General features: G+C 38.9%; 1 protein-coding gene across 7 annotated transcripts in view; it reads right to left on the bottom strand.

Annotated features, from left to right (window-relative positions):
* Positions 1 to 5,816: 5,816 nt before the first annotated feature.
* Positions 5,817 to 21,605, bottom strand: part of dgkg (diacylglycerol kinase, gamma) — a 147,895-nt gene continuing 132,106 nt past the window's right edge. For all 7 annotated transcript variants that reach the window (XM_073855121.1, XM_073855122.1, XM_073855120.1 and 4 more), the window contains 3 exons: positions 11,002 to 11,122; positions 10,238 to 10,292; positions 5,817 to 6,382 (listed from right to left, as the gene is read on the bottom strand). In XM_073855121.1, the coding sequence (XP_073711222.1) occupies positions 6,278 to 6,382; positions 10,238 to 10,292; positions 11,002 to 11,122 (281 nt within the window). In that variant the 3' untranslated portion in view covers positions 5,817 to 6,277. The remainder of the gene's footprint in view (positions 6,383 to 10,237; positions 10,293 to 11,001; positions 11,123 to 21,605) is intronic.

Here is a 21,605-nt window from a genome sequence, read left to right as displayed (position 1 = left end):
TGTCTTTCTCAAATTCCATTTTAAAGGGATAGTTCACTACAAAAATTCTGTCATAGCTGTATTTTAGTTTCCTTCTTTTGCCGAACACAAAATAAAAATATTTTGATAAATGACAGTATCCACAATTGTTGGCACCCACACAATTTTGCTTTCACTATGGGTGTTGTCATCTGTGTGGGTACTGTCCTTAATCCAAACATTTTTGTGTTCAACAGAAGAAAGAAACTAAAATACAGGTTTAGAACAACATGAGGATGAACTTAAATGACAGAATGTTTATTTTTGGGTCCCTTTAAAATGCACGGACAACCACAAGTAAGTAATTTATAGGTAGATTTCACTGCGGTACTTTTAAAACAGCAACCCGACCAGTTTGACACAATGACAACTAGTGTCGAGTTTTGGGCTGGTAAATGTAGAAATTGTTCAAGTTCTTCAAAACAATCACTAATCACACTTCAGCTTTAATAAGTTAATTGTCAATATGATTTTGGCATTAATAAAGCTCACCATTCTTTGAAATCTTTCCTGTTTTGGTCTCAAGAGGCCAAATCACATCATTGTTATGAGATACGAGACAGTGATGGGCAGATTGAGTAAACCCAGCTTTAGAAAAGCTTAGGTGACAGCAAAAATAATATAAAATAAGTTGTCTAGTCTATGACAAAAACATCATCCAAGCCAATATGATGACATTAAATATGAATTATTGCAACACATGAAAACAGATGTTTACCCCTCAATTCAGTATTGATTTTTTTCTTCATTTGGTTGATTTTTCGGTGGCTTGTATTGCAAGAGTCTTACTTTGCCCCAGGCAAAATGCTAAAGTTAAGGCTATCAGTTATTTATTTTGACAGAAACAACACAAAAGGTGACATTGGTAAGATTTTGACATGACAGTTCCTGTAGGTTAAACTCCAATGACATTCCTCAGTTGCCTATATTGATCAGCATACAATATTGGTGTGAAACCTCTGCCTATAAAATACAAAACGTAACAATAAAACAGCCACAGAGCTACATATACAATGAACATGCTAGAAACAGATCAAGTTCAGTGGATAGATATTTCGGGGCGTATGGGTAAAAATATAATTGCGTTAAAGGATTAGTCCATTTTCTTAAAAGAAAAATCCAGATAATTTACTCACCACCATGTCATCCAAAATGTTGATGTCTTTCTTTGTTCAGTCCAGAAGAAATTATGTTTTTTTAGGAAAACATTGCAGGACCCTTCTCATCTTAATGGACCTTAATAGACACCAACAATTAATACTTAACACTTAACTGTTTTTTTTCAACAGAGCTTCAAAGGACCCCAAACGATCCCAAACGAGGCACAAGGGTCCCATCCAGCAAAACGACCGTCACCCCTGACAAGAAAAATAAAAAATATACACTTCTAAACCACAACTTCTCGTCTAGATCCGGTCCTCAAAGCGCAGCGTGACTTTACGCAATACGTCATGACATCAAGAGGTCACAGAGGACGAACGCGAAACTCCGCTCCAGTGTTTACAAGTGTGTTGAAAGAGGACCGTTCCGACGTTGTTGTATGTCAAATGATACTAATAAATGTCTTTGTGTCAGTTCATTGTTTAAAATGGTCCGCAAATGTGCGTTTCATATATGTAACACGTGACCTCCCTACGTCACTACGCATTTACGTGAGGTCGTGCTGGACCGGACCTAGACGAAAAGTTGTGGTCCAAAACTGCATACTTTCCATTGTCAAAAATGACAATCGTTTCGCTAGATAAGACCCTTATGCCTCGTTTGGGATCGTTTATAGTCCTTTGAAACTGTGTTGAAAAAAACTGTTACGTGTTGAGTTAAGTATTAAGTGTTGGGCTCCATCAAAGTCCATCAAAATGAGAAAAATCCCGCAATGCTCTCCCCAAAAAACACAACTTCCTCTGGACCGAACAAAGAAAGACATCAACACCCCGGATGACATGGTGGTGAGCAAACCATCTGGATTTTTATTTTAAGAAAATTGACTATTCCTTTAACTAATAAAGTTGCAACAATCAGCATGGTCTCTCTTCAGGCAGACATCTTTGTTTCATCAGGCATGCGGTGGTCAAACTTTAGATAAAATATAAACAATATCTATATATACATGACTGTTTAAAATCATTCTGAACTTTAAAATGAAAAGTAGTTGTAAACATGCACTCTTAACCAAACCGCCAGACTGTCATTCAGGATAAACCATCTGTCCAATGACCACAAAAACAAATGGAGCTTTTTTTTTTAACAAAATCCACCATAAACTAACTGACTGGATTTCACCTTTACTTGTTCCTGTGGTCATATGGAGAGATGATCAGTTTTAGGACACTGCTGTAGCTTCTGCGGTTCAGTGTTCTTTAAAGGGACGTAATTCTGGTTCAACGCTCTCAGAGCTGCACTGAGATCAGTTTCAAACCCATGAACTTTAATATTTCCAAGACACGGTTAATCTGATCCTAGTTCTGTATTGGTGAAATATATACAGTCCAACACAGACCTGTGGATGGGCAACAGCTCTATCTTCACACCCTATAGCACACACCAAATGCATGTGTTGATCACTGAGTGTTTGGGGATGTAACCCATCACTGATAATCTCTGAAACTATATAACTTGCTCTATAAGTAACACATTTCTATATGCACATAAGGCTTTTTTGTATATACAAATACTGATACATAGTGGGCATTTTATTTAGGCAATAAAATATGGGCCCTTTCATAAAGGTTGAAATAAAAATGCTTGATTCCTACTTATCTTTTTCTATAAAATGTTTTTTAGATAATGCAGTCACTGTTATTAGAGGATAAGTATAACTGTAAGTAACTGGTGTACTTTGCATTCGTCCGCTTTTACACCCGTTCGACTGGAGACCTGAAATTGTGATCCGATGTTTTCATGCTGCAATAAGGAGTAGTGTTTCACAAGATAGACGCTCCCTGGAATAGGAAGTTAAATTTAGGATCTGTCCATGCAGCGGTAAATCAAACCCCACGGCAGCAGTTTGTTGTGAGAGAGGACCACAGAATTGAGTGTTAATACCAGTGCTGGATCCATTACAGCCCTCTGAGGATGGAGATGCTCCAAGCCATAGCACAAGGACTTGGTTTCTCAGACTGCTCTCCAATAACAGGTCAAATCACAAGTTTCTTATATTATTAGCATTTCTTGGCAAATATATTTTGGTAAAAAAACAAAATATAGGATTTTGCTACTTTATCATATAGAGTTGAAGCTATTTTGCTCTTGAACGTTAAATGGACACTTTTTTTGAAAATATGCAAATTTTCCAGCTCTCCTAGAGTTAAATATTAGATTTTTACCGTTTTGGAATCCATTCAGCCAATCACTTTTAGCATAGCTTAGCACAATCCATTGCATCTGATTAGACCATTAGCACCGCACCCAAAATCAACCAAAGAATTTCTATATTTTTCCTATTTAAAACCTGACTCTTTTGTAGTTACATCGTGCACTTGGACCGACAGAATCAAAAGTTGCAACTTTCTAGGCAGACACGGCCAGGAACCACACTCCCACTCCGCCGCAACAATCAAGGACTCCGCCGCTGCAAAACGGCCGCAGGAGGCGCAACGACACCACGCAGTGTCCGAAAATATTCCCCTGCCATTGAAAGTTACTAAGGGGACTATTTTCGGCTGCTGCGCAACATCGATGCGCCCTCCGCAGCCATGTTACACCAGCAAAGTCCTACGTCAGAATGAGAGTACAGTTCACAGCCACATCTGCCAAAAAAATCGCAACCCTCAATTTTCTGTCGGTCTTATTACGCCATCTAACTACAGAAGACTCAAGTTTTAAAACAGGAAAAAACCTGAAACTCCCTGGTTATTTTCAGCGCGATGCCAATGGTCCAATCAGATTCAACGGATTGTGCTAAGCTATGCCAAAAGTGCTACCGCCAGACCCGGAGATGGGCTGAATGAATTCCAAAACGGTAAAAATCTTGTGATGAGTATATTTTCAAAAAAAGTGGAATGTCCCTTTAATATTTGAACTGATTTCAATGAATTGCACACAATTTAAAGGGCACAGTATTGTGATAAAATTCTTGCTTTTTAATAAAAAATGACCAATTGCCACTAAATGGTACTGTAATTGTAACCCTGTCTGTGAAAACCCATTTTAACATAAACCCATAATTTACATAAAACCATCCTATATAATGTAAAGAACATCCTGTGACTGAAAATATAACCTTGATATCTTTAATACTGACTGAGATCATGTCAAAAATTGAAATTAAAGTGAAATGAAACTTTGATGCTCCTAATCACATAACTAGATTAGGAGTCTTTAGTCTGGATTTCACCGACAGGGTCACAACTGGTACAAAACTGTCTTTAGTAGACTGAATCTCAAATTAAAGGGCTGTGTCAACCTAAGTTTAGGTCCATTCTCCACATTCGCCCCTTTTCCACTAATAGGGTGCTGATGACCTTTCTTCCACCGTTCCCCGCGTTTCCACCATGCAAATCAATGGCTTTACCAGGAACCCAAAACATCTATACACAGGGTGTGAACATGCCTGCACCAAGAGAAGACGAAACAAAGCTCTCTACACTGGGAATGCAGACATTGTGATGGGACTTGGGTTGCCGGACATCCAGTTAAGGTTGATGATTTTAATATTTTGAAAAGTCAAGTGTTGTCAAAGTTTTGATGCAGATAGCAGAGAGGCAAGAGATCAATTTATATTGGTTATATACGTTTCATGGCGGTTTCCCAGACAGGGTTTAGATTAATCCAGGACTGGGCCTTAGTTATATTAGGACATTTTACAAACATACCTTACAAAAAACAATGATGTGCATCTTGAGACAAAACAATGGCACTGATGTATCTTAATATATGTCAGTGCAAGATGTTTTTAAATCAAGGCAGTTCAAACATGCATTTTAGTCTGGGAATAGGATACTTAAAGGGACACTTCGCCCATTTGCATTAAGCTTTGTATCGTTAGAACCCCAGTCATGTTTTTGAATGGTCGTGCATCATTTCCCCAGTTTCCGCTGATACAGGAGAAATACAGATTTCAGTGTTGCACTTCCTTCTTTCAATGATGTAAAAATCATAATTTTGCATCATTGAAAGAAGGAAGTCCAATATTTTTGTTGAGGGGGTGAAACTACAAACACCCCTTTTCTTGGTCAAATAGGCACCAAATTCGAAATGTATGTTACATTTCGACTACAAATATGATGCATTTTCAATAAAGATGAATGTTTCTATGGGTGCAATGCTCCTTTAATATTTAATAATTAATTAAATAGATTTTACAAACGGAAATCATTATCCAATCGCATATTCTATTGTTTATGTTTAGCAAGTTATAGCATATCTCTTTAATATCGTTCAGTCCATATATTAAATCTCTTGGTGTGGCATGTTTGGTTGTGGTTATGTAGTAACATGCTGAGTTACGTCATCATTTGGCTTTGAAGTCAATGAGAAATGCGGGCCGGTTTGGAGGGAGCTTTAAAAGGTCCCGCCAACTGAGCATCAGCACCATTTGAGTGGAAAAGGGGGTAACTGAGCATCTAGCACTGCATTTTAAGACCAATTATATTGCTCTGGCCAGTTCAGGGTGAACACCAAAAATACCAAAAGCAAACAACAAAGCTGAAATGTTGGGACTTTTAAACTCAGTCTGACGTATCAACATGAGGAGACCCACATGTAGATCTTCACAATAGATGAGTTTAACATTTCCTCTTTAGTGGTGCTTTGTGGTAGATCAAGACCACATTTATTGGTATTTCTTTCTTAGTCCCCTAAATTTGCATTCTCTTTATCCTCTCTCACTCTATTTCTCTTGAAAACCGGCAGTATCTTCTGATGAGCCTTCCCAAGAAAAGGGAAAGCACACAGTGTGGTGTGATCCCAAGGCAGTGGCCTACTGGTAGGGAGGAATTTTGCTGGAATCGAGTCATAGCTTACAGGTCACAGCTTGCAAAACTGCGGTATAACTTTCTCTGTATGGTACGACACAGGAAGTGGTCATTACACTCTGTTCAAATGGTTCAGGCTACGTTGGTAGATGGAGTCCATTGCCCATAAAAGGCCCATTACAGTGTGTTTTCTAATTGTCAATGTTTTAAAGTGTTTCAGTGTCTGCACTCAGCCTTTATTCTTTGGGTCCCCAACAACCCAAAGACGAAGAAGAGGCTGAGGAGAGGAGATGTTTGCGTGTGTTTGTATAATTGTAGAAGGGTGGCTGATGTTTGCAGTCTCACGTCTAGTCGCGACTTCTGTTACGCTTCTTGAAAAAGAAGAAGGGCGTTTTCTGCGGTGCCCCCAGCAGCATGGGCACCTGGTTCTTATGTGTGATCCGTATCGTGCAAGAGTGACAGAAAAGAAGCCGAGATTACTTCCCGCTGTCAATTTCTCCGTTTTAAAACCTAATGAGATACAAGAAGCTTTCGATCATTCTGAAAGGTACATCACTATCTCCTAAGATACCTCATATTGACCAAAACCGAAGCATTGCACAGATCCTTAGTGGAGAAAATGAGAAAGATTAAATGTGACCCTGTCTGTAAAAATCATCGTTATTTTTTTTACAGTTTTCTACACAAGAACATTATGTAAAAATATAACCAGTTGATATCTTTAGGGTATCTTTAGAGTAAGGTCAAGATTTTTTCAAAAACATGGATGCTCCCAATTTCATAATTCAGCTCCCAATCTCATAGTTCAGTGTAGTTTGCGTGAAGTTTATATTTCATGCTTATTAGAGGACTGCGCTATTAGCGAAGCAACATGCGAACATCAAACTCTGCATGAATCAATTGTGGATTAATAGTCCCGCACTGAATGTTATCGGTTTGGTGTACAAAGTTGTTGCCTATCAAATCTTTATGAGCTTCATCACTGTAAGATGCTTCTTCAGCAGCAGGTTTTGAAACAGAGCTTACATGAGTTTAGCGAAGAAACCGATCTGAACAGTTGGCTAAATCCTTCTGGTTGTTAATTACTAACTGCTTAATGCGAGTGTGCCGCTGTTCTCTCCATCACATTCAGCAAATGAGCTGACAGAAGTCACACATGTGCAGATTAACAGTCACAAAATCGAGCTGACCTTGAAACCGAAATAACATCTGATATTCCCCACTGCACAGTCGGGCAAATTAGAGGGGACTTTTTATAGAGTCCGGCTTGTGCCGATGGAGATGTATATATAGCAGAGGACATTGTGTTGGAGCTACGTGCAGATGGAAACCTGCATGTTTATTCCCTCTCTTAATGACATAATCAGTCAATGGCAGGGTGTGACATGACAGTGTTTTAATTAACAGTCTGCTCGCTGGAACAGACCGGAGGAGGCAATTTTCTGCTATGGAGAAAAGGTCCGGCTCGGAATTAAAACCTATCATTGTGCTTTGGGTGTTTCAGACTTGACATTAAATATCAAATGTTCATTCGGATGTTTAAGAACAGAGAGATCTGTATTGAAGATTTTATGAATGGGGACATGATTTAAAGAAAGGGTGGGATAATTCAAAAAACAGATTTGAATGGTGGTCAATGTTCCGAAGCTCCCAAAGCATGTGCATCTATCATGAAAGTAGACTCCAGTGGGTTAAAATATGTCTTTTGAAGCGAAACAATATGTTTGTGAGAGAAAATGATTAGTAGTTACGATACATTGTGTATTATTGTAACTTATTACACGACTTGATTCTGATTGGCCAGTCGTGACATTTGCAGGTTTGATATTCCCAGATAACAACGTCTCAAAACCAATAACACACAGTAATATGTATGCTGCAAATCATTTTGACAGGTACAGTTTAATATTAAAGGAACAGTATGTAGGATTGTGGCCAAAACTGGTACTACAATCACAAAACTTGTGGCTAAAACTGGTACTGCAATCACACAACTGGTGGCCAATACACAACATGACAACATAAACATCAGTTGAGGGCTGCAACTTCACTTTTTAAATGACAATATCCTGGCCGGACAACTGTTGTCAGTGATATAAGTATTTGAAATGAAAATGATTTCTTAATGTCTAGTGACATATCAGGGCCATTTTATGATTAATTGATATACATTTCTTACATACTGTTCCTTTAAATATAAATATGTCTTAATAAAATATATGACATTATATTTACAAATGATTAAACCAAATGCGTGTTCGTGACTTTTCAAAATCTTGTCTTATCTTTCAAATCAATATTTAATGTTCCTTACCTTACTTATGAGGTAAATAGCAGTGGTGGCCGGTGACTTCTTTTTTTCGAGGGCGCTCAATGCGAAGTTCGTCACAATATGTATGTAGCCCACCATGTGTGTGGTTTGTAATTTCAAAATATTTGTTCTGTGCGTCGAGAGATCCTATGTGCATCACGTGTCTTGTCAAAATAAGTGCCTGCTGCAGATGTGTCTAAAGGATTTATGATAAAATAGACGTTGCGTTTGCCAGATACTCGTATAATTTCATGCGTAATCAGAGTTTACTGTTAAAGGACAGTCTTGCGTGTATTTTGTGAATGGGAGCGTCTCATTTATCATAAACGGTTTTGACCGGATGTGCCTCATAAGTCTTGAATAGTGAAGCCGCTGGCTCTTTGATCGCCCCCTGGTGGCTGGCTGCAGTACAAGTCATAAACCCCGCCCTCTCCATTCAAACAAATGGGACTCTGCTCTAAATAAAAACAAATATTTACAATCTCAATCAAAGTTTCTGAAAATGGTTTTGGTCCTTTCAGGTAGTTGATATCACGCTGATATACAGTATGTTCAAATGTTCATTTTTGTGATAAGTTTCATTTTAGCTAGTAATTTGATGCTATAGAAACCGGGCGTGTTGTTATGATCGGCGTGGTTGAATTGGGCGCACTAGCGTTTGGGCGGTAGTTAGATACCGCAGCTCCGCCTCTGGCTCCACGGATGATTCCTTCTGTGCATGCCTTGGCTCCAAACTGACGTTTTTACGTAACATGGTGGCAACCATGGTCGGACATTTTTAGCTTCAATGCATTACAATGGAGCGAGGCGACGTTGCGTCATCCATCTTTTTTTACAGTCTATGGTTTTGACGCGTGTGCAGCAGGCACTTATTTTGACAAAACACATGATGAACGTGGTTCACATGATGCAACAAACATACACCTTGAAAACACGAGCAACACACATGACACTCCGAACACTTATTTGGAATTTGTGCCCCTCAGATGAGCAGTCACGAGCCGCCACTGGTAAACAGCCATGTAATAAGTGGGATAATGTAAAGGCAGCCAATTGTTATTGTGAAATAAGCCTTTTCAGTGTGACACGTGGCGGATCCTGATCACACGGTCGGGGCTTATTTCTGCGATAACAACTGGCTGCCTTTACATTATCTCTTACATACAAATCAACGCATTAAAATTCAAATATGGTTGCACAAAAAATGGCCACATTCTAAAAATGTTGGGTTATCTTTAACTCAGTATTGGGTCAAAAAGGGACAAACCCAGCTGTCGGTTAAAGTTGTACGTTTCAATATTTTGAAACTTGACTCTTCTGTAGGTACATAGTGTACATCGAAAATAGTCCACAGCTATTGAAAGCTACCAGGGGGACTATTTTCGGGCACTGCGTAATATCATTGCACCTGCTGCACCCATGGTACAACAGCAAAGGTTTTGATTATTACGCCAGAATGAGAGTATAGTTCCTAGCCATATCTGCCTGAAAATCACAACTTTTAATTTTCTGTCGGTCTAAGTACACGATGTAACTACAAAAGAGTCAAGTTTAAAAATAGGAATAATATCAAAACTCTTTTTTTTGAGCACAAGGCTAATGGTCTAATCAGATTCAATGAATTATGCTAAGCTATGCTAAAAGTGGTAACACCAGACCCGGAGATCTGCTGAATGGATTCCAAAATGGTAAAAATCAAATCTTTAACTCTAGAAGAGCTGGAAAATGAGCATATTTTTAAAAAACGTGGAGTGTCCCTTTAAAAAGAGCAATGTCTACACATCTGGAAACATGCTCCCTTATAATACAATTTTTATTAAAATCATGATTTAAATAAATGCTGTCATGTTTGCTTGAAAATATTTACACTGTAGTCTTTAACTTTGTCCTGTCACAGTGCTGGACTTGACTTTGGCTGGTGTGGATCATTAAAAAAAATCTGTGTTTCTGTTCAAACACTGTAAATGAAAGCAAAATAAAATGAGCTCACCGTGCACGGAGGCTGCATCCACGGCTCTCCGTCAATCTGCATGGGCAGCAGTCGGGACGTCCTGTGGCAGAAACACAGAAAGAGCCGTCAGGGGTCGGGTCACCGCTCGGGCAGGCCGCGGACACGAGGCTGCTGTTTTTGGACGCTCTAAACAGTGCGTCCTTTGTTCCCACAGCCCTGTCCCTAGCATGGCCCCTTACTCTTTAAACTAACAGGCTCACTGAGCACCACAATCCCCATACACACACTATCATAAAGTTAGTTTAGTCTTTTCAGCAGAGGTGCCACAAGTTAAAACAACACAACATGGGAGAACGATGACGATGAATGCTCTATTAACGCACATTTGGGAAAGTATTAGGCAGCTTGTCCTATACGCAGGTGATTAAAATGACAGCAAGACCCGTGAATAACCTTCTTAGTGTTAACTGTTAAGATCATTATGAGGGTTTAATGGAGCGAGTCGAGCCAGAGGAACACAAACATGTCAAGTGGCACCTCAGACCTGATGAGTTCATTAGCATAAGTTAGCACATGCTACCAACATCATTATTCACCAGTAAAAGCTTCTCTGAATGTTCAAGTGGTTGGCAACGGTCAAAGGTCTGATTTATTGACCGCAGTGGCCGAGGGAGAGCGTCCGACTGAGACTGAGAGATGGATCATAGCTAAAGATACAGGAAGTCGTATGTTTATCTATGAGGTGAACCAATACTGACCTCTTGGTCAATGTGTGTGTATGTGTCTATGCACGGGCACGAGCTACTGACCTGATGGTGACATTTGAACACTGTGCAAGGCGTCGACCTGCACTCTTGAGACCTGTGTAGATCTGACCCATCTCGATTGCTCCCTCCAAACCTACAACCTCCAGCAGCTGGTCACTCAGATCTGTTTAGCAAGAAAAGGAAGAAATAGAAAAAAAACGGACAGAGAGAGAAATTAACAGAGAAGAAAATAGTACTGCTCAGATGTTGCAGAAAACGGTTTCTTTTATTTTTTAACTTCCCACGAGTTCAATGTGAAATCAATGATTAAAATCAAACTTGCGTCTAATCTAAAAATAAAATTAAAGGGCCTTTCACATTATAATGATAACTTCAACTATAAAAAATATAGTTTTGAAAATCTTTTTATATTAAAGACAAAAGCTGAGTTCACACCATAACTATAACGATAAAGATATAACGAATATAGTTGGGATCACTTTCTGAAAGAAAAATTTCCCCACCTGATGAACGATAAACCATTGACAGCCAATCAAATCTATTTGAACTTCAAGTGCACGTGCACTTCAAATGACAGTGGAGAAGCTCATTGCTGAGGTCCTTAACATAAAATTACCTCACGTATCCAGCACCGATGAAGTTGCTGTGGAATTCACTATGTAATACTTTTTCCTACCACACTGACTACGCCAAAAGGTAAGATATTAACTTATTACACAAACTACATTCATTGTTTAGACTTACACAAAACGCAGCGTGTTGTTGACATCTGCATGTTACCCGCTGTGTAAATGCAACACGAACAGTTTTTATTACAAGAAATATCCAATAAAAGTTAAAGGGGCCATGGCATGAAAATCTGACTTTTTCCATGTTTAAGTGCTATGATTCAACCTAGTAAATGTGAAAAAGATCAACCCAGTAACTTAGTGTTGGTAAACAATTCTCTACAAGCACATGAAAAAATCGGTCGTTGAAATTTGGCTCTCCTTATGATGTCATAAGGAGCTCTTATTATAATAATACCACCCCTTTATCTGCACTATCCAATCACAGCACTGCCATTTAGTGCAGAAAAAAGCACAGTTGAGTTTTAATTGCAACAAACTACCATCATTGTGATCAGTGTTTGGATTTCATCAGCTCATTTGCATTTTAAAGGACACACCCAAAACGGCACATTTTTGCACACACCTACAAAGTGGCAATAATAATTATTTATATGGTATTTTGAGCTAAAACTATGTGCTCTGAGGACACCAAAGATTTATTTGACATCTTAAAAAAGTCTTGTGCCATGGCCCCTTTAAGTATTTGCGCGAGTCCCCTGCGCGTGAGTGGATTAGCATAAAGTTATCGTTATAATGTGGACGCTAACATAGTTATCGTTATAGCTATCGTTATAGTTATAATGTGAACGGCCCTTAAGACTTTAGTCTGGATTTCATATTTCTAAAAATGTAGTTTTGACAGAGTTCAGTGAAATCTCAGATTTTGTGGGCAAAGTTCATGACGTTACTCAGATGACTTTTGAAACCCTTGTGAGACTAATGGCATGAGAAAAATGTAAAACTTAAAGGTATAGCGGAAGATTTTCTTTTTCCGGGTTGGTCATCCCAGTTGTCAATCATTTTGATGATATGTTGATGTAAGGCCGTCATATGTGCTCTTCCCTATGTTTGCTTTCTGTACATGCGCACTTTCAGGTGTATATGTGTGGTGGGCTACGGTTTCAACCATTCATTGAAGCACGCGTTCTCACCGTGTTTTTTCAAAATGTCTGAGGGTCGCAAGAGAAAAAGTGTCTACGAATTGTATGATAAGAAGAGAAAGGCCTCTGAAGAAAGAAACAAGACCAGAGTGTTTTTGGGAGACCCCTGGCGTGAGCTAAAAGCACAGGTTGGGCTTGCCACGCGAAATTTCTACTCGACAGGAAAAGTTTGTCATGCTTGAGAAATCCATTTTAAAATCACTGCTAGTAAAGATTGATGTAAGCTATGATTAGCGATGCTAGCCCTAGCACAAGTCACAAACCGCGCAGACACGGTAAACATGCCTACAGCAACTTGTTAACAGAGCGAAGCGAAGAACTAGGCTCCTGCATGCTCTATCTCTCGTGCACGCGTTTAATAGGCTTTCCCTCTCGGGAGGAGGTAGAGTGTTGCGCATGTGCATTTTTTAAAAAGTGGAGGGGCGGTTATTTTCAAAAATTCTGGAAAATCTTCCGCTATACCTTTAAGATCTTTGCACACCGTGTCCCTTAATTTCGTATGCGTTTTTTTTTGTATTCGTTGTCCTACAAATTCGTAACGCACCAAAACCTTGCACACTGTATCCACTACACTGGGATACGCACAACCATCGCAACGTCATAGAATGTCTCTGAACAGGTTTACGCCCACTTTTGGGGGAAATCAGACTAGACCTTCCATTGGCTTCCATTCAAAATAGCGGAACAAAGCAACCTTCGTACACAGCCGGCAGGCGTAAATAACTTATGAAATCACTCAGATTAAACATGTTGAGTAATTATCTGTCCACCCTGCCTGCCATAGAGCGCGAAAGATACATTAACATATTTAATTTGGTCAATATAAAAACATGTCTCTTTCATTCTCCCAGCATCAAATTTGTGTAACAACGCTCCCTATTGGCCAGAGGTGTCTTACCCGGACATTTACTCATACCTCTTCGAGTCAACAGGGAAGCAAGTGAATGATTTTACTTCGTATTTGAAAGTTACTTCGTATTTATTTATTATGTCTTTATATTTAGAGTAATGAGTGCACTTTTCCGTCGAGTCATACAACTAACTGGTTTAGCGATATTTCCAGCAATCACTGGATGGCGTTGTTACACAAATTTGACGCTGTGAGAATGAAACGGACATGTTTTTATATTGACCAAATTAAATGTGTTAATGTATCTTTCGGGCTCTATGGCAGACAGATAAATACTCGACATGTTTAATCTGAGTGATTTCATAAGTTATTTACGCCTGCCGGCTGTGTAAAAACGTTTCTTTGTTCTGCTATTTTGAATGGAAACCAATGGAAGGGCTGCTTTTTTATCCCCCAAAAAGGGGCGGTGACGAAATTTACAGTCAAGTTCCCGGATGTGCCGGTAGTCCGTATGAGGTGAATACAAAGGTCGCATTTCGAATGTGGACTACCATAGCTGACAATCACAGCACTTTCTTTCTGTCTTTATATTCCGCCTCTTTGTATTTCTTGTCATACTTTGTGCTGCGAGACGACGATGTGGATCAACTTGTCAGATGCTATATTCTTGTTTTTGCCGTTTGCTTGCCTGTTACGGATGCGAAAAACAGAAAATCGAACATGATCCAAATTTTTTCTATGATGGATGAAAGTTTCGGAGGCAGTGCTTAAACCTGATCAACACAACATGAGGTCGTATTTAATTTTTAACGTGCAAAAATTTCGGATAATTATTTTGGACCCAGTGTGCAAAGATCTTTCAGCAAAAGTTTCTATTTTCTCTCCATGCAAGACAATAAATAGCAGAGAAAATTGACAAAATTGCAGCACAAAACTAAGCTGAACTGACATATTACTCTAGTACACGATAAAAGTAAATCACATTCATTTGGTAGTATGAAAGGAAATGAAGTAAAGCCCTTGAGGTCAGCTGTTAAGCCTCCTACAAGGCAAAGCTTTAGTCAAGTCTTGTGAAACATTGTTATCCCTTTACACACTCATTAACTTCTTTTATTCTCACACCAGCACACACGGCAGGGTCACACAGGCAAGTGTCCCACATACACATACTGTCTATAACAGAATAAGGGCATCGGACAGACCAAATGAGTGATTTATAAGCCTCTTGAATTCTAAGAAAGACTTGATGTGATTCATTATTGAAGGGTACCTGAAAACCGGATATTACATGTAAACCCATCACAAGAGTGTGAATGGAGCTGATCATAAAACAAACAGACCCTTATGTGCTAGGACAAGATTCACAGAACTTGACAGAAAATATCACATTGCGGATTACCGGTAACTTGATGTTAACACATTTCAGCCTTTTCTGAGAGCAACCTAAACACCGAGTCCAATGTCCATCCACATTTGCTGAACACTGAAATCTGAGTTTACTGTTAACACAAAGCTACAGTATGTGAAATATTGAGAAATTATTTGTAAGAAAACAAGAAAAGAGGAAATTCTCCACAAGCTCTGCACACCCAATCCACATCACACAGAGCGATCGGGGCAGATGTTTAATATAGCTGCCAGTTTTATCATTTCTTGGATCAGCCTACAAAAATTCAAAGCTGTTGTGTGACATGCACTTAAAGGCACATCTGCAAACAGCTCAGGTTTACTTGCTTCAGCTCTCACAAGTGCAGATAGGCTGAGCCTGTCTGTTTAGATGAGGATGTGCGGTGTATACCCGAGTGTAAACACTGTTAATAATTTCACAATGTCACCTGACTGAACGCAGACACACTTTTGCAACCATGAAGGAAACTGTCGCCTGGCTTATTCTGGTCCTGTGAGACTTGCGCAAGGCCAATGATGCAGGTCACGGCTAATGCTGACCAATCAGAAATGACATCTACACAGGACGGTGGTTTACAATAAAATGTCAAAACAATTACAAGCATAATACTGTTAGTTATATCAAAATAATTGATTTTTAATCAAAACATATTTTTGCTATAGAATTTAATACTATTATAATTTTAAGGTCCACTGTGTAGATTTTAGCTGCATCTAGTGACAAACTCGCTCTATAGCTCTATGTGGCGACGACTTCCATGTAAGGGGCCCCGCTGTGTATGTAAATAAAAACGGCTCATTCTAAGGTAATACGGTTCATTTTGTAAGGTCTTTATACACCACTGAAAATATAGTTAGGCATATATTATATTGAATTTCTGCCAAGAGATCCTTTTAAAAGTTACTAAATGGACCATAATATAGTGACATTGTACACTGTAGTAACACATCCACAATTAACTGTTACTGTATATTATAAAACGGTTAGTTCCAATCCTTGATTCTGATTGGTGAATAGGTGTGCTTTATTCATGATAAAACGCGGCTATGTCCGCTTCACCCAACGGTTCTGTTTATCACTGCGCCCTTAACAACAGCCTTAGCAACCACACGTTTTTTTGTTTTTTTTTTGAGCTTTCATGCATATTACACATTGGAACACATTTTTGTTCATGGTCAGGGACTATTTTTTCTAGCGGAAGGAATGCTTGTTATTGATTTAACTTCATGAAAGTTGCACTCATTTTTTTTTACTTTAATATTGTGTGGCAACCGTTTTATAAAAGCAATAAGGTACTTGAGGCAAGTGCTGTATCGTGAATAAGTAACGGCTGAAGGGCGTTGTTAGGCACGGCCTCTTGTACCTTATTGCTTACTTAAAATCAGGGCTTTGCACCAGATTTTTTCCCCAATTGGTTCGTTCCGAACAGAAACAGTATTTTAATGTTTCTGCTTTTCGGTTCAACCCTAAAATCGACGTTCCTGCACCAGTTAGAACAAAAAAATAAAGTTCCCAAACCGGTTAATAACGTTCCATGTCAGCTGTGGGACATACAAATAAGTAGGCTGATCATTAGGATATTAAACTTAAATTATTAGTCTACAAAAGTCTCTATCTTGCATTATATAAGCGCCATAACTGTAATTCTGACATGCCTACATTTGTTTCAGCATTATCCATGAATTAAGACAAGGACAACTTCTGTCATGTCGCTTATTGGCAAACAACTTAAACAAATGTTTGTATTAGAAAAAGAGTACTGTGGTATTTGGAGATCATTTTGTTTGTATGTGTCCTGTCAAGAATAGAAAGATTGTTTGCTTGCTCTCCATGTATGTACTTGTTTTGAGTGCACTTAAACACGCGTACACACACAGACGGAGGACGTATTCCAAACGGCGCTTCGGGAAGAAGATGTAGCATAAACAGTCGCTCCACATAAAGTAAAAATTATGTTGTTTTTCAGTGCTTTATTTGCAAATGTATTTTAATGGACTACAGTATGAGACACAGTAGCGCAAGTCTCTTTCAAATTTATACATCAAGAGGTCTTTGAAGGGAATAGGGATAATCATGTTTGATTGGAGTTGGACCAGACACATTTAACCGCATGTGCGTCTGTGCGTACAGAATTTTGCAAATTTTAGTGCCTTTTTTGGTTGAATTGTTTAAAATCACTTAAGTGTAAACATTTGCAAGCCTTTAAAAAACGTGCAAATTATCAACTTTCAACCTACACTGAAAAAAATTATTTATTTAATTTACTTCATTTTTTAAGGTAAGTGATCACCATCCATTTTTTAAGCTACATTTAAACAAAACAACAACAACAAAAATGAGAAAAACAAAACAAAAGAGTTTGTGTAAATGTAGCTTAAATAAATTGATTGTGGCCACTTACCTTAAAAGAAATGGAGTTAATTGAATTAATTTTTTTTCAGTGTATTTAAATTTGCGTATTAATCCGCGAATCGCATACGAGCCGAATCGTGGGTCGTGATCTGTATGGATCACGAATCAACTGCGATCCGTTACACCACTAATTAGTATTAAAAAAAACCCATCTTGAGATACTTGGTAGCCTACAATATTAACCTCTTATGATTGAGCATTAGAGACTTGGGCTTGAGTAGACTACTTGCTGGTGGCAAGCTTCTCATTTCTCTGATGAGTCAAGGACGACTGGAAGTGTACTTCACCGAGTCATATTGCACAGAAATCTTGTCAAAGAACAAACAAAAAAAATCACGGTATTAACCGGTTACCATTATTTCGATTCTGTTCCGGAACATATATTTTTTGAAAGTTTGTGGTTTCGTTTCTGTTCCTTGCAAAACATCAAAAGTTTCTGGTTTTCATTCCGTGAACCGGTTCAAAGCCTTGATTAAAATAATAAATTTAGCAGCTGCGAATATTGCATTTACACAAGGAATAATTGAGTCATTGAGTCACTCTTAAGCATAAATATTTTACAATACGACATATATCACAAAACAAATCCTCTGCGAATGCTTCCAACTCTAAAACTGTCGATTATGCTCCAGAAATGCCCTACTTGCACAATAAACGTTTGTGAGAAACTTTCATTTATGCATTATAAGCAGTAGCCTTTATTTCAAAGAAAAAAAGTTATGCATTTATGTTCGTATTTTTTGCTTTTATGTAAAAAAGACAGGCTCTTTTCTCAATGCTTAGCTCTGCATTCATTCAGTTGTGCTTTGTGTACTTTACAGTAAATGGATAGTATATACAATGTAAATGTCTCCTATATCAGGTTTAGTATTGATTTATCGTCTGATAAATAAGTCCAAAAGGTACCACAAAAAATAAATAAAAAATGGCACAACCAGTCACAGAGTTACAAATGACTTCATGTGCGCAAACATACTTTAGTTCAGCGTGAAACGAATTTGATAGTGTTTTCTATTCTGTTATACAGACCACTGTTGGTTTGACCCGTGAGTCTCTTTTGTTGAGTCATGACCCAGCTGAAGAGAAAAAGCTGCCTGCCAGTGTTTATAAAGTGTTTATTGATTGATGAGAAGTGGAGAGGTCTGAACTTGCTTGACTGTGCAGCTTTGCCGGGGGATATTGTGGCTCTCCTCCTTTAAAAGGTCAGACAGGAGAGGTTGCTGATAGGTAAACAATGCCAACAAGAGAGAAATTTGTGCCTGCTATTCTTTATGCAGATTCTCAATGGCACAAGTAGGCAAAGATCCTGATGCTCCCTGAGCTCAATGCATCTTGGGAGATTTTCCAGAAAGAATAATAGGATTGAAAGCCATAAGAAAAAAAGAGGGAGTTAAAGAGGGCAGATTAGCAGTTCAGCAGTGAATCTATGAAGCGATGGTGAGTAATGGACATCTCAAGACTTTAAACTGCAATTTAGCCTCATACTGATCTATGGGGAAACCATTAATCTCTATGATAAGTGTCTCTTTAGAAAGATACTTAAGATATTTCTTATTTTAGAGAGTACAGGAATTTATCAGGGGAAGGAGGTGGGGCAGAATCAGGAAAGGTTGCAAGCCAGATTCGAACCAGTATTGCTTGTATGAGCATATACAATTTATAACACGCTGAAAAAAGAACAGACATGTTCTGAATGCTATATTTAACTGTGTATGTACTGTACTGTACAGCCAGCCTGTCTTTGCTTTTACTGAGCAAACGTATTATTAGCGAACACACAGCCTCTTGTTTATTACCCCAAATGCTGAAAATAATACAAAAAAGAGGAAGGGAAAAATGACGGCAGCCTTATTTTTCTCTCAACACAAATGTTTCCCGTTCTGTCAGGTTTGGGCTTTCTTATTCCAGGCAGCGCATCACAGCGAGGCAGCGCTAAGAATAGCTCACAAACGCCTTCTTACATAACCAGTCACAATGCATTGTGTGGAAGATATTAAGTCCCAGCTAAGCAGGGTCGTTTTAGAGGTTTTCCCAAATTATAGTGATCTAACCAAATTACATGATCTATGTTTATAATAAAAATGACTAACTTTATTTGATCACAGCCGTGTACTTGAATGATGAAGTTAACTGCAAACTCACTGCAGTTAGGTAAGTGGGCAAGTGACAGTAACAAAGTCAGAAGACAATGATATCTGATTAGCATCAATGATATTTGAAGGTTTTCGACAGAAAATAAATGAATAAATAACTTAAAATTCATCTGCTTCTGAAGTAATGCCTTATAAACACCCTGCTTTATGATTCTAAAGACATCATTAAAACTATACACTCACCTAAAGGATTATTAGTAACACCTGTTCAATTTCTCATTAATGCAATTATCTAATCAACCAATCACATGTCAGTTGCTTTAATGCATTTAGGGGTGTGGTCCTGGTCAAGACAATCTCCTAAACTCCAAACTGAATGTCAGAATGGGAAAGAAAGGTGATTTAAGAAATTTTGAGCGTGGTATGGTTGTCGGTGCCAGACAGGCCGGTCAGAGTATTTCACAATCTGCTCAGTTACTGGGATTTTCACGCACACCCATTTCTACGGTTTACAAAGAATGGTGTGAAAAGGGAAAACATCCAGTATGCGGCAGTCCTGTGAGCGAAAATGCCTTGTTGATGCTAGAGGTCAGAGGAGAATGGGCCAACTGATTCAAGCTGATAGAAGAGCAACTTTGATTTAAATAACCACTCGTTACAACCGAGGTATGCAGCAAAGCATTTGTGAAGCCACAACACGCACAACCTTGAGGCGGATGGGCTACAACAGCAGAAGACCCGACCAGGTACCACTCATCTCCACTACAAATACCAAAAAGAGGCTACAATTTGCACAAGCTCACCAAAATTGGACAGTTGAAGACTGGAAAAATGTTGCCTGGTCTGATGAGTCTTGAGAACATGGATCCATCATGCCTTCTTACCACTGTGCAGGCTGGTGGTGGTGGTGTAATGGTGTGGGGGATGTTTTCTTGGCACACTTTAGGCCCCTTAGTACCAATTGGCGTCGTTTAAATGCCACGGCCTACCTGAGCATTGTTTCTGACCATGTCCTTCCCTTTATGACCACCATGTACCCATCCTCTTATGGCTACTTCCAGCAGGATAATGCCACAAAGCTCGAATCATTTTAAATTGGTTTCTTGAACATGAGTTCACTGTACTAAAATGGCCCCCACAGTCACCAGATCTCAAACCAATAAAGCATCTTTGGGATGTGGTGGAACGGGAGCTTCGTGCCCTGGATGTGCATCCCACAAATCTCCATCAACTTCAAGATGCTATCCTATAAATATGGTCCAACATTTCTAAAGAATGCTTTCAGCACCTTGTTGAATCAATGCTACGTAGAATTAAGTCAGCTCTGAAGGCGAAAGGGGGTCAAACACAGTATAAGTATGGTGTTCCTAATAATCCTTTAGGTGAGTGTAGATATGAAGAAGCAAAAAACATGGACATTGTTCACAATGAATCTTCAGTAATAAGGGAACATCACAAAAGACAGAATATGTTTTCTGAACCTATGGCTGACCATATGTCATGCCATTTTGTTTTACTGATCCAAATGTCTACATAGTAGTGAATAAATATACACATAATGATACATGATTTACCCTAAAGGCCGAAGTATCATCAATATCTTTCATAAACACCAGGGCTGTGACCGCTGTAATAACCACCGCGGTGGTGCAGCGCCATCGTGGTGGTAAAGTGCGATCTGCGTGGTGTGCTTGTCACAAACTATGAAAAATATAAAGTACAATCTTGCACAGCAAGATATTCAAGTTCGTGTGAGCGCAAACAGCCAGTAGAATCACAGTTAGTGCGCTAATTGAAGGGGAGGCAATTGATATTAGTGATGACGCGCTGGCTTGGTGGCGGAACAATGAGGCAATATTCAGAAAAGATATTCAGCTCATTTTTGATAGTGGACGGTAAGAATCCTTAATAATGGTTAGCGGGCACTGACCCAAAAAATTTTGAGAATCACTGTTCTAAAGGGACACTGTGCACCTTAAATGGCTTTGGATAAAAACGCCAGCCAAAATCAGTTTATTTCAGTACTGGTCTCGTGTGGTGCGAGTGTTCTCCCAGTGTTCTGTGTGCTCTGTGGGCATCCACACAAACGAGGAAAGACAGAATTCACTGCAT

This window comes from Misgurnus anguillicaudatus, chromosome 17 (genome assembly GCF_027580225.2).
Source record: "Misgurnus anguillicaudatus chromosome 17, ASM2758022v2, whole genome shotgun sequence".
NCBI classification, from domain to species: domain Eukaryota; kingdom Metazoa; phylum Chordata; class Actinopteri; order Cypriniformes; family Cobitidae; genus Misgurnus; species Misgurnus anguillicaudatus.
This window is presented reverse-complemented; position numbering and strand designations above follow the sequence as displayed.